General features: G+C 42.2%; 1 protein-coding gene across 2 annotated transcripts in view; it reads right to left on the reverse strand.

Moving 5' to 3' along the window:
• The window catches only part of CDH18 (cadherin 18), a 2476497-nt gene that overhangs the window by 761305 nt on the left and 1701607 nt on the right, over window positions 1–13585 (reverse strand). For both annotated transcript variants that reach the window (XM_069219481.1, XM_069219482.1), the window contains exon 8: window positions 5319–5506. In XM_069219481.1, the coding sequence (XP_069075582.1) occupies window positions 5319–5506 (188 nt within the window). The remainder of the gene's footprint in view (window positions 1–5318; window positions 5507–13585) is intronic.

Here is a 13585-nt window from a genome sequence, read left to right on the forward strand (position 1 = left end):
AAAATAACATGAGTTGTAATAATGTACACATTTGAATTTTGGTGGACCATGTGGCCGCTGTTTGTATTGTGCACCACATTTTAACATGACATTTTGCATCCATAATAAATGAAAGTACTAAAATGAAATAACAGAGTGTTTTTATTAAAATGAAGATTAAGAACTGAACGTATTAAATAAATATGACTTAATTGAACTTATACTGAATTAAATGGATTTTGTTAATGCGAGTTACATGTGTGTGTGTGTGTGTGAGCACTGAAATTAATACTAATAATTATTTCATGTATCTCTGTATTTGATTGTGCACAAAATGTATTAACATAGAAAATAACATGTAACTCAAAAATGTGCCTACTTGATTGGTCATCATTATATACAAAAATTTATTATTAATAATCCATTAACATGTTTTAAGAGTTTATAATTATCGAAATGCAGTAATATGTCATACTTGTAGATAAACATTATGAACCTGCTTATGCTAACTGTAGGACTCAAGTTAGGGAGGCCTAGTCTGAACTTAATGTCTGCCAATATTGCTGAAATTGCAATGTTAGTAAAATGATCTCATGCTTGCTGAATAATCATTGCTTTGTTTAATGTAGAAATTGTCCGGAGCTGTATTAACAAAATGCCATTTCTCTTGAGGAAATGTGTGTAAACTCTGCAAGTTCTTGAATTGTTACAAAGACTAAGTTGCAGCGTATGGAAAAGCAACGTTCCCAGGAACTAACAATGGGCCTACTGATGGAGAACAGAAGGTTCTACAAATTGATTCCTATTGTTTTGACTGATGTATGCAAACGGAGAACAACCAATCATCGACGTGTGAAAGACTGCTTAGTTATATCTTAAATTTGTGAGGTGAAACTTATTGGACTATGTTATTGCAAGGTGCCGCTGACCAATGACAACTTAGGACAACTTTAACTTAACCACACTGCTCTTGGAGATTCAGCAGCACAATTCTTCTGATGCCCTGTCGTTCCAACACTTTATCACTTTGACACTCGCCAGCCTGTCTCCTGACACTGGTATTTTTGCTATTCAAGTTTATTTCTTATGCTCCATGTGATGATGCTGGTGCTTACTTTAGCGCTTGATACTTAGAGCTTGTAGCACTTCCTGATTTGCCCTAGACATTAACTCGATGGTTCAGAAAACTTAGAGCCCCGATTCTGAACCATTCCCCTTCCTTTTCCACTCTGTCCTGATGCTGCTGTCCCCCTGATAAAGGCTAATGTAGCTTGCTGATCCCTTAAAGACAGGCATATGCTGAAATGTTTGATGTTTGACTTTGCTTTTGTTTCTAGGTACCAACTGCTGCTTTTTGATAGAGCCCTAGCTAGATGTTTTCCAAATTCATGTTACTAAAACTTTTGTGTGCAGCCCAACATGCTAATGCTAATCCAGAGTTAGCAAGGTGTTTTGTCTACTCATCTGTTTGACAATGAACTGCCTTCATTTAAATTGCTGATTCAATGTATGTTATTTCCATTGTGCAATTACTCTTGCTATTGATCTCTACTGTTGCCATTCAAAGCCTCATTATTAATGCTTTAATCAAGTCAAGATTATTTAAATGCTTCAGACAACCAGTGTTGTTTCTATATCTTTATCATGTGGTTTTGAGATTGATTTACGTGATGTCAGCATTGTTAATATAGAGAAATAAATATTCTGACTGATACTAAAAGATGTGGTTATTTGTGGCCAAATGGGTCACGGTGCGTGGTTTTACTGACTCCATTTGATCTTATACTGTTGTTATTGTTGATTATTGATGATTGATGTCTATGTTTGGATCAAGGGCGCGATCATCTTCAACGGGGTCCAAAGGTCCATCGGCCCACAACAGCACGTCTACTGGATCACTCTTAGCCTATAGAAACCATAAGGCTTGACATGCTGCCAGAAGAAATGGTAGCCGAGGATGGTTACGTCTCATTAAGAGTCCGTCCTTGAAATTGAACAGGGTTTTCAGTCTCTTCAAGAGCACGCCCTTGCATTTAGACTAGGGTGGTCCCTTCAAAGGATTATCGTAGAATCATGTGGAAAAGATAGGAGGTGAACTTTTTTAATTGGTTGAATATTTCAGATTTAATAATGTAAAATAGAAAGAAGATGTGCCCCTAAATGCCCACGGTGACTTTCCCAGGTCCTTGAAATTTGCCTGTGCTTGTTTGAAGATGTTCTGAGTGTTTGCAGTTAAATAATTTGCTTTATATACTTGATATGAATTGTAAGGTGCGCAGTAGGTTAATTAATGTATTGAATGTATTTTTGTGTATTTAGACTTTGTAGCTTGATTACGCCTGAAAGATTCATTTTGCAGCTGTAATGGAAATTGACTTGTTTATTCTGTCCCCTCTTACTTGAATTATTTTCCTAGGATGTTAATGTGATGTTGAATGTCCTATTGTATTGAAGGCCAGAAAAATGCTACACTATTTTTTCTAGTTGTCGATCAGGACAGGAAACTTATGATTCCTATGTAAAATAAGTTTAGTTTTGTGAGAGAAGAACCCAATGTTGCAAGTTATTACAGAATGTAATATTTTGTCAGAACTGTATGAAATCATGGAAATGACAATGTACACTTGCTTAGAAAATCTGAAATGGTAGCAGAATTGGTGGTACCTTTAACAATCAGCCATTGGTCACCGAATCTGACGTCTGAAGTGCACCCTCCTGAAGAACCAATGAATGGATCACGCATATTTTTAATTAGTGAAAAACTTTTAATTTGAAGTCAGTCTTCTCCCTGTCTTCAATGCTCTTTAGAAATCTGTCTGAGTCTGTTTATTCTCGCTGTCACCTTCAGATTCTTTAAGTCCCCAGATGAGTATACTCCTCTTAGTTTAATTACTCCATTAAGTTATGTGGTTTAAGTACTAATAAACCCAACTAATTCTGAAATATTGATTTGCCCTATGTGCAGCCCATGTTCTGCACTATCCTGATGCTGCTGTCAACTGATGCTGGAAGAAGTTGACCATCCTGCCTGACAAACTATTATTTTGCCATCCCATGAGGAAATGTATAACTGTGGTTTCTTGTTTCCTTTTCAGTTACCCTAGTTAGTTGATTGTTAAATTATTTTTGTCTCTCTTTTATTTTTGCTTTTGTCCACATGTGTTAGCCGGCTCCAACACATGCAAGTCCAAATTAGTGTTAGTGACAGGAAAGGCCCAGCCCTGAAACTTGAAGTTGAATCTTAAACTGTATTTTGATGATTTACTGATGTCATCTTCATCTGCTTTGAAATCTAATTATAAGGTGCATGTTGTGTTGTTGCAAATCTATATCATTTTTTGGAGTGTCTAACAGTGTTGATTTTCAGTAGGCTAAATCTTTTCAGATGTTTTGGTCAGTCTATGGTTTACCTGTATGTTTATAATTTAGTTTAGCGCTCCATATGTGTGAGATCGATAATGGGATTGTAATAAAGCTTTGAAACTTTATTCAGTTTGGAGTTCGATTTATTGTTAACTTGTACATGTGCCTAATATTGTTTATGGGACAATGTCATTGATGTGTGATCCAGTGGTTCTGACTAGTAACCTCTTCACCAAGTCCAAAGATCTAGTCGACCTCGATAAGTGAGAATAGTGATGGTGTCTCACCTGCGCATGTGTTGTTTATGAATCAGAAGAGGGAAGAAAATCTACCCAGCACAGAGTACCAACAGGTATATGAAGTGCTGACAAGACAGCCTTCATGTTCCCTTTGGCTCAATGAAGGGCAGCACTGCCAGGACAGAAATATCTACAAGCCCCAACACCTTATTAGCATAAAAAATTAAATAACCCTGATTTTGAGAGCAGCCAATATCAGGCAATAAGACATCAAGAGAAGGATCTCAACCCCACCGTTGCAAGCACATAAAAAATGGCAGCCAACTTACAGCAGTATAGTTCATATTTTATTGTTGCTCTACTGTTATAAGATGGCCACCATGTTTAAAATGAATGTGAAATATGTTGGCACATGCTCTAGGGAGCTGTATGCTCAAGCATTGGTGAAAGCTCTAAAAAAATGGATGCTTTATTGAAAAAAGTTTTCTTTATACGTGATGCATGCCTCACATAGCTAATAAATGAAAGACAAAGTGTGATTACTGATTGTGCTTTTCTGATGTAAAATCATCCCTCATACGCTCCAGTTGTGGTGGAAGAATACATCAAACAACCAACAAAAAAAACAGAAATAGAGCAAGACTTAAATAATGCAGTTGGTTTGAATTGACATATGGTTTTAAGCTGATTCTGAGCAGTTCACTTGGGAGGAGTTTAGACATATTTGATTCAATGCAAAATAATAGGTTTGGAGTTTGCTTTATGGACTTATATGTTACATTCTCTGTAGGACACCCAACAGAAAAGGGACAAATGCATTCTGCCAAGATATTGGTATTACAAATTTGATAAGTATTGCTGTTGTAGAAAGCTGTCATGAATACCCAACTCTGAATCTGAATATTCACTGCTTTGATGTAACCGTAACGAAAACAGAAATGTTTGTCCACAGATGTTACAATATAAAGGGAAATACTCTCTTTCTCTGTGTTCCAGACCACCCAGTGGTTATAGGAGACACCAGAAAAGTGGCTGAAGGGTGGTTTATGATATTCAGCTTCACCTGCATTGTCTCTTCTCTCTTGGGTTTGTGAAAACTTAAGAGATCCAGGAGAGTGCCAGCTTCTGTTTGATTTGTCACTGCTGATCTGCATCAACTTGCACAAGTGATATGGTAGACAACTTTAGATTTGCCCTCGTTGTTTATATGATGATGAATGAGATTTCAAGTGTGAAAAACAGATTGACATTAGGCAAACTTTCATTTGTGTAGAATTGTATATGGATCGATAGGTGGATGGAGAAACAGGCATACAAGACAAGGTAGCCAGGCAGACACAGAGGCACATATACATTGAATGTTGTTAGAATGAAAAGACACAGAAAAAAGACAAAGAGATTGCAGGCAGTTAAATATCTAGATAGACTTGTCAGATGAAAAAGAAAATACAAAGAGAGCGGAAGATGGTCAGACAGGGAACTATGTCAACTGGTTGCTAGAACAATTGGTGGAAAGGCTATGACCAACTGGTTTAATAATTGGCCTATCCACAGCAAATCTCAAAGATAAAAAATAAAAAATAAAAAATAAAAAAACATAAGCTACACCTAGCTTTCAACTGTTACTGATAATGGAGTCTAGAAGCATGCAAATAATCTGTTCAGAGGAGTTATCAGATGTATGCATGTATCTTAACCTAATACATTAGAAATGATCCTGTCAAAGGAACTGTTTACCTTTTTCAGTGAAAGAATCCCCTCCCTGTTGTCTCTGTCAGTTGTAATGGCAAACACCCCCGCACCGTCTCCATTCACTATGGAGTATTTGATGTCAGCGTTCAGGCCAGTATCTGCATCGGTTGCCTTGATTTTTCCTACTGCTGTTCCAACTTGTGCTGATTCAGGAACATAGAGTTGATAATGCTCTGTTGGAGAAAAAATGCACCGTTTAACTTCGGCCTATAAAATACGTACAATTATGCAAAACCCACGCATGTAATGTCAGAAACAACATCTTTTATAATGGTGAAAAGGAAAACAGTTCCCCTTATTTACCCTCAGTTAGTGGTGCAGGAATAAAAGGCAGCGTCCCTGCAGTTGAAGAACGAAGTCTTTTTTAATTCAGGGAACAAAGGGGTGGACTACTTCTGCAATCTTCGCTCTTACTAAAGCAGACAAATGGACCACCGTGGGGTGCTTTTTGAGCACTCCTTTTGAGAGACTCAAATTAACTGCAATCTTCTATAATAATCCTCTTTAAATACAAAAGGAAAAGAAAATATCCTTTTCCAATCCGCTTTCTTTCTCTTGAGGCAAAACAAAAATACGCTGACCCAATTATGATCTTAGTAGAAACTTCTAAATTCGACATTTTTTGCTCAGTTCAAAAATTCTTCGTGATGGAATTACTGCCTTCAAATCGGGCTTCGCAGACAGTCTGCTGTTAATCATGTCCCCTTTTATGGTGAAATTCTGTATTTTACAATGAAACATATGCCAGAAGAATTACCAATGTTTTTATTTGAAATACAATTCTTCTGTCATGTAAGTGAAAATAAAAGTGGAGAAATAGCACGTTCTTTGTACAAAAAGTAGGAATAAATGTACTTTCTCTCATTTATTACTACACAACAAAGGTAACATTTCTTACCACAACCACAAAGAAGTGCAACTGATTGAGAAAACACTGCTTTTTGTCTTTTGGATTCCATTCTAGAATCACAAGGCCTATTTGTTCAAATTCTACTTCACTGTGCACTGGTTATGCTAGTAATTGCTGCACATGACAACACAGCACATTGTCAATCATACATGCAGATCAACTGAGTGTGAAATACTATTGTTTTTAATCAGACAGTATGTCTATCATGACCCACTCAAGGTTTCACCTCTTGTGAATCATGGTCCCCCTCCACCCAAACTTAGCACTGGTAATAAACAACATAATACATACTTCGGATCTCTGTCATAAATTGAGTCTCTAGTTTGCAGAGGTATGCACCCTGCCCATGTAGGGACCACAGTCCTAATCAGGGTAAGTCAGATAAACACTATAAATTAACCTGTGCTCATCCTCTGGTAACTTGGCACATAACAGGCAGGCTTAACTCAGGAGGCAAAGTGTAAAAACACCTAAAAGAGTTAAACATTGCAAAACACCACACAACATTTTTTGAAATATAGAGATTCATTTAATGCACCAAACAAAAAACGTAGGTATCTGGAGCTTAATTTAATGCACAAAACAAGACCAAAAGAACAAAAAGTCCAATAAGTAGAAGTTGAGACACGTATTTTTAAAGAATATCTGCAAATGTAGTGCTCAGAATCTTAAAGTACCAACAGGGGCTATCTGGTTGTGCTAGACAGAGTAAAATTTAAATGTTCAGGCCATCTGTGATGGAATGTGGGCCGACTACTGGGACTAACCGTGTCCCGCTGAAAAAGTACCTTGTGTAAAGGGTTGTGTCGATGTCAAAGATCCCATGCGAGGAGCAGAGGGGAGAATGCATAGATAATGTGCTGCTTCTGATCCATGCAGTCAGGGATTTGTCATCATTGGGGCCACACAGTCATTGTTGGGATGTCCTAGAGCACCGGTGCAGTGTTGAACCCCTTTGTGATGAAGAGAATTCGTTGGCGTTGAGCCACAGAGCCAGCCATACAAAGTCTGTCCTCAGCAGTGACAGCGATTCATCAGTATCGAAGGTAGATACATCAGTTCCGACTGGAACAACAATGGCGATGCATGGATTTTAGCAGAAAACAGCTGAGTAACCCACTTCTAAGGGCCTAGATATGGATTGGCACCACTTGACAGAAGCGGGGCTCACTATTGGCAGAGTCCAGAGACTGTAAAGGGGTTGAGTGAAGACTTGATATCCATGAGACTTCAAAACAGGAGGCAAGCCAGCAAGCTCTTAGAGTCACTTTGGTTGTGGGGGCATAGAGATGTAGATCCAGTCCTTCTCACTCCAAGGCAAGGAGGGCAGCAGGCAGCAGGACAGGCACAGAAAAGCAGTATTCCAGCAAAGAGGAAGTCCCTTCATCAGCACGGCAATTCTTCTTCTTGGCAGAATGTATGTAGGTCAGGAAGTATACCGATTTGGTCAGAAGTCCAGTTCTTATACCCAATAGTGCCTTTGAAGTGGGGAAGAGTTTGAAGAGAGACCTTTGAAGTGCATAACATCCCTGCCTTTCTTGCCCTGGATCCAGACAGAGCCCATTCAGGTGCAAGTGTCAGCTCCTCATTTCCACATTTCCCAGGAGGAACCATCAAAATGTAAATGGCCACATCTAAGCTCCCTTTATGTTTGGCTGTGTAGAGGGAATGCACAAAGCCCACCTGTCACCCATCTCAGATGCATATTCATAGACAGGCAGAGGCACTAGGGGCCAGATGTAGCAAAGGTTTTTCCCCATTCTGTGTCTATGGGAAAAAGTGTTTGTACATATGGCCCTAGATGATTTAAGATACAAAAATGCCAACTTTCTAAAAGTGGCATTTTCAGAATTACAGTTTAAAATCCAACTCCACCATCAGTTGTGATTTTAAATTGTGATTCCAGAGACACCAAACTTGGGGGTCACTTAATTTCCCAATTTTAAATTACACTTATAAAATGTAATAAGACAATCTCAATGTTAACCGAGGGGAGAGATAGACTTGCAGTAATAAAAAATGAATTTAAGAGTTTTTTTACTACCTAGGCATGTAAAACTAAAAATTACATGTCCAGTTTTTCAAATACGCCACAACCTGCCCAACTTGCCCTTGGGGCTGTCCAGGACCTCCCTTAGCCAAGACATATTTATTAAAAATAAAGGTTTGGGTCTGGAAAGTGGGTTAACTTGGCAGGTTGACATTGCTGTTTAAAACTGTACCCCATGGTTCTGCAATGACAGCCATGATTCACGTTTAAAGAACTACTGAAGTGGGTGGCACATTCAAGTTTGCAGGCCGACCAGTAGCATTTAGGCCCATATTTATACTTTTTTAGCGCCGCATTTGCGTCGTTTTTTGACGCACAATCGGCGCTAACTTGCAAAATACAATTGTTTATTGTAAGTTTGCGCCGTTTTTGCATCAAAAAGGGGCGCAAATGCGGCGCTAAAAAAGTATAAATACGGGCCTTAATCTACAGGCCCCATACCCAGAGCACATGTAGCGCCTTTCACTATGGATTTATAAGTAAGTTAAATATGCCAATAGTAGACAAGCCAATTGTAGCATGTTTAAGGAAAGAGCACATGCACTTTAGCACTGGTCTGCAGTGGGTAAGTGCCCAGAGTCCGAAGGCCAGCAAAAACAAAGTCAGCAAACAGGACGACAGAAGGCAACTGTTTAAGGGAAACCACACCAAGAATGCAAGATATAACAATCTCCTTAGGTACTTTTCATGTCAATATCTGCTGTGCTACAGGACAACCAATGTGCTATGTTGCCTTACAAATGGCAGATTCAACACTATACACATGCTAATTAATTAATTTTAACTTATATTCTTCACGTTTTAGAAATAACTTAGTAGAAAGGTATTTAAAATATGCTCCATTCGTTTAGCTGAGTTAAAGGGGGTGTTAGAAATGGTTTTTTTGGTGGGCAGTCAGGTTACCCACTGTCCAAGCAAAAACCCTCACTCTAGTCAGGGTAAGTCACACACAATCCAAGATTATCCTGTGCCCACCCTCTGGTAGCTTGGCACGAGCAGTCAGGCTTAACTTAGAAACAATGTGTAAAGTATTTGTGTAATAAATCATACAATACCACCATATAGCACAACAAAAATACACCACACAGTGTTTAGAAAAATATATAATATTTATAAGGATAATTGTAGGTCAAAACGAATAAAGTTGCAATGTGAATTTGTAGAGATATCACTGAAACGTGATATAAAGTGTCTTAAGTCTTTAAAAAGCAAACAAAGTCTCTTTCAAGCACAAAGTACCTGGTTTGGAGTGGAAAATCTCCTCAGAGGGCCACAGAAGAAGAGATACGTGGAAAAATGGTGTTTGCGTCGATTTCTCCCCAGCACACACGGACTTGCGTTATTATTTTTCACGCGGGGAAGTCGTGCACCGTTTTCCGGCGCGCGGAATGTCTCTTTCTGTGGATCGCAGGGATTACCAGATGTCCCGGGTCTGTGCGTGGATTCTCCTGCTTGTTTTCCGGCTGCGCGTCATTCTGCGGGGCTGCATGTCGAAGTTTTGCTCTCACGGCAGGCATCGCGTCGATTTCCTTGCGAGGCCGGGCGTCGAAGTTCCGGCCGTCCCAAAGGTGTCACGCCGATCAGCGTCGATGTGCAGCGTTTTTCTCGCCGCGGAACAAGCTGTGCGGTAAAATTTCGGCGCATGAAGGGTCCAAGTGAAAAAGAGAAGTCTTTTTAGTCCTGACACTTCAGGGAACAGAAGGCAAGCTCTATCCAAGCCCTTAGAGAGCACTTTCACAGCCAGACAAGAGTTCAGCAAGGCAGCAGGCCAACAGTAAGGCAGCAGTCCTTAGTAGAAAGCAGACAGGTGAGTCCTTTGAGCAGCCTGGCAGTTCTTCTTGGCAGGATGTAGTTTCTGGTTCAGGTTTCTTCTCCAGCAAGTGTCTGATGAGATATGGCAGAGGCCCTGTCTTATACCCAAATGTGCCTTTGAAGTGGGGGAGACTTCAAAGAGTGGCTAAGAATTGCACCAGGTCCCCTTTCAGTTCAATCCTGTCTGCCAGGGTCCCAGTAGGGGGCGTGGCAGTACTTTGTGTGAGAGCAGGCCCTCCACCCTCCCAGCCCAGGAAGACCTATTAAAAATGCAGATGTATGCAAGTGAGGCTGAGTACCCTGTGTTTGGGGTGTGTCTGAGTGAATGCACAAGGAGCTGTCAACTAAGCCCAGCCAGACGTGGATTGTAAGGCACAGAAAGATTCAAGTGCAAAGAAATGCTCACTTTTTAAAAGTGCCATTTCTAGAATAGTAATATTAAATCCAACTTCACCAGATTTTAAATTTCCATTCTGGCCATACTAAATATGACCTTCCTACTCCTTTCAGATCAGCAGCTACCACTTCAATACTGTATGAGGGCAGCCCCAATGTTAGCCTATGAAGGGAGCAGGCCTCACAGAAGTGCAAAAACGAATTTAGGAGTTTTACACTACCAGGACATGTAAACTACACAGGTACATGTCCTGCCTTTCACCCACACAGCACCCTGCTCTAGGGGTTAGCTAGGGCACACATTAGAGGTGACTAATATGTGGAGAAAGGGGAGGTGTAGGCTTGGCAAGTACTTTTAAATGCCAAGTCGAGGTGACAGTGAAACTGCACACACAGGCCTTGCAGTGGCAGGCCTGAGACAAGGAAAAGGGGCTACTTAAGTGGTTGGCACAACCAGTGCTGCAGGCCCACTAGTAGCATTTAATCTACAGGCCCTAGGCACATAGAGTGCACATTACTAGGGACTTATAAGTAAATTAAATAGTCCAATCAGGTATGATTCAAGGTTACCATGTTTTAAGGGAGAGAGCATATGCACTTTAGCACTGGTTAGCAGTGGTAAAGTGCGCAGAGTCTAAAAGCCAGCAAAAACAGTGTGCAAAAAGTGGATGGAGGCAGGCAAAAAGTTAGGAGTGACCACCCTAAGGCTGTCAGGTCTAACATGTGTCCCCCCCAGCTGAAAGTGGGGAGAGCTACCCGACCTCCTGGGAGCTCTCATCGCTAAGGCGGAAGTATTTGGAGAGACCATCGGCATTGCCGTAGTCAACCCCGGGGCGATGTTCCATCGTAAAGTCCATCCCCTGTAGGGAAATGGACCACCTCAGGAGTTTTGGATTCTCACCCCTCATCTGCATGAGCCATCTGGGGGGCCTGTGGTCTGTCTGAACCCGGAAGTGAGTCCCAAACAGGTAGGGTCTTAGCTTCTTCAGTGCCCAGACCACAGCAAAAGCTTCTCTTTCAATAGCACTCCACCTCTTTTCCCGTGGTAATAGCCTTCTGCTAATAAAGACTACTGGTTGGTCTAGGCCCTCCTCATTTAGCTGTGCTAGGACCGCCCCTATGCCATGCTCTGAAGCGTCTGTCTGCACGATAAATTCCTGGGAGTAGTCAGGGGCCTTGAGCACGGGGGCCGTGCACATGGCTTCCTTCAGGGAGTCAAAGGCTTTCTGACAAGCCTCTGTCCAATTCACCAACCTAGGTTGCTTCTTGGAAGTGAGTTCTGTCAAGGGTGACACAATGGTACCATAGCCCTTGACAAATCTGCGGTAGTATCCTGTGAGGCCTAAAAAGGTTCTCACCTCAGTCTGAGTTCTAGGTGGTTGCCAGGCCTTGATAGTTTTAATCTTGGCCTGGAGTGGCTGCACTTTGCCACCACCCACTAGGTGTCCCAAGTACACCACAGAACCCTGCCCAATCTGGCACTTACTAGCCTTGATGGTCAGGCCTGCTTGTTGCAGGGCCTGAAGCACCTCCTTGAGGTGGAGCAGGTGTTCCTCCTAGCTGGAACTGTAGACAGCTATGTCATCCAGGTAGGCTAAACAGAAGGCATCCTTGCCAGCTAGGACCCCGTCAACCAACCGTTGGAAGTTAGCGGGCATTTTTCAATCCAAATGGCATCACCCGGAACTGGTAATGGCCATCAGGGGTTGAAAATGCGGATCTCTCTTTAGCCCCCTCAGTCAGGGTGGTCTGCCAGTACCCTGAAGTAAGATCATACTTACTCAGGAACTTGGCAGTGCCCAGCCTGTCAACAAGCTCATCAGCTCAGGGGATGGGGTGAGTATCAGTCCGTGTGACTGAGTTGAGACCCCAGTAGTGCAAACAGAACCGGAGTTCTGGCTTCGCACCTGGGGCAGTAGCCTTAGGGACCAACACCACTGGGCTGGCCCAGGGACTACTGGATTTCTCGATAACCCTTAAAGCTAACATCTTGGAGACCTCCTCCTTGATGCTGGCTTTCACCTTATCCGATAACCTGTAAATTTGGTTCTTCACAGGGAGACTGTCACCGGTGTCAATGTCATGAACACATAGGTGGGTCAGTCCAGGAGTAAGGGAGAACAGGGGGGAGAACTGCTCCAATAGCTCATAGCAGTCTCATTTCTGATTTAGAGTCAGGGAGTCAGAGAGAATGACCCCTTTCACTGACCCATCACCTTCTTGGGCAGAGAGGAGGTTGGGGAGAGGTTCACTCTCCTCTTCCATTCCTTCATCTGTGACCAGAATCATGTTGACCTCAGACCTCTCGAAATGAGCCTTTAGTCCGTTGACATGGAGCACCCTTAGGGGGTTCCTAGGGGTTTGGAGGTCCACTAGGTAAGTGGCCTCCCCTTTCCGCTCCTTTACTTCAAATGGGCCAGACCAGCGGTCCTGGAGAGCTCTAGGCTCTACTGGCTCCATTACCCACACTTTGTCTCCAGGTTGAAACTCTACCAGGGTGGCCTTCTGGTCATACCAGTGTTTCATTACCTCTTGACTGGCCTCAAGGTTACTTTGGGCCTCTTTCCAAAAGCGGGTCATCTGGTTGCGGAGGGCCAACATGTAGCTGACCCCATACTGAGGGGGTGCCTTTGGAGCTTTCTCCAACCCCTCCTTGACAATGCTTAAGGGTCAACTGACAGGGTATCAATAGAGAAGCTCAAAGGGACGGAACCCCACCCCCCTCTGGGGGACCTCTCTGTAAGCAAAGAGAAGGCATGGTAAGAGGACGTCCCACTTACGCCTCATGGCCTCAAGGGAGGCCACCAATCATGCCTTTCAAGGCCTTGTTGAATCTCTCCACTAGACAATTAGATTGGGGGTGATAGGGTGTGGTGAACTTGTAGGTTACACCACACGCATCCCACAGAGACTTCATGTATGCAGACATGAAGTTAGTGCCTCTGTCAGACACTATCTCCTTTGGGAAGCCCACACGGGTAAATATCCCCATCAGAGTTCTGGTCACCACCGGTGCAGTTACGGTCCTCAGAGGGATTGCCTCTGGGTAACGGATGGCATGGTCCACCAAAACCAGGATGAACC

Source organism: Pleurodeles waltl, chromosome 2_2 (assembly GCF_031143425.1).
Source record: "Pleurodeles waltl isolate 20211129_DDA chromosome 2_2, aPleWal1.hap1.20221129, whole genome shotgun sequence".
Classification (NCBI taxonomy): Eukaryota; Metazoa; Chordata; class Amphibia; order Caudata; family Salamandridae; genus Pleurodeles; species Pleurodeles waltl.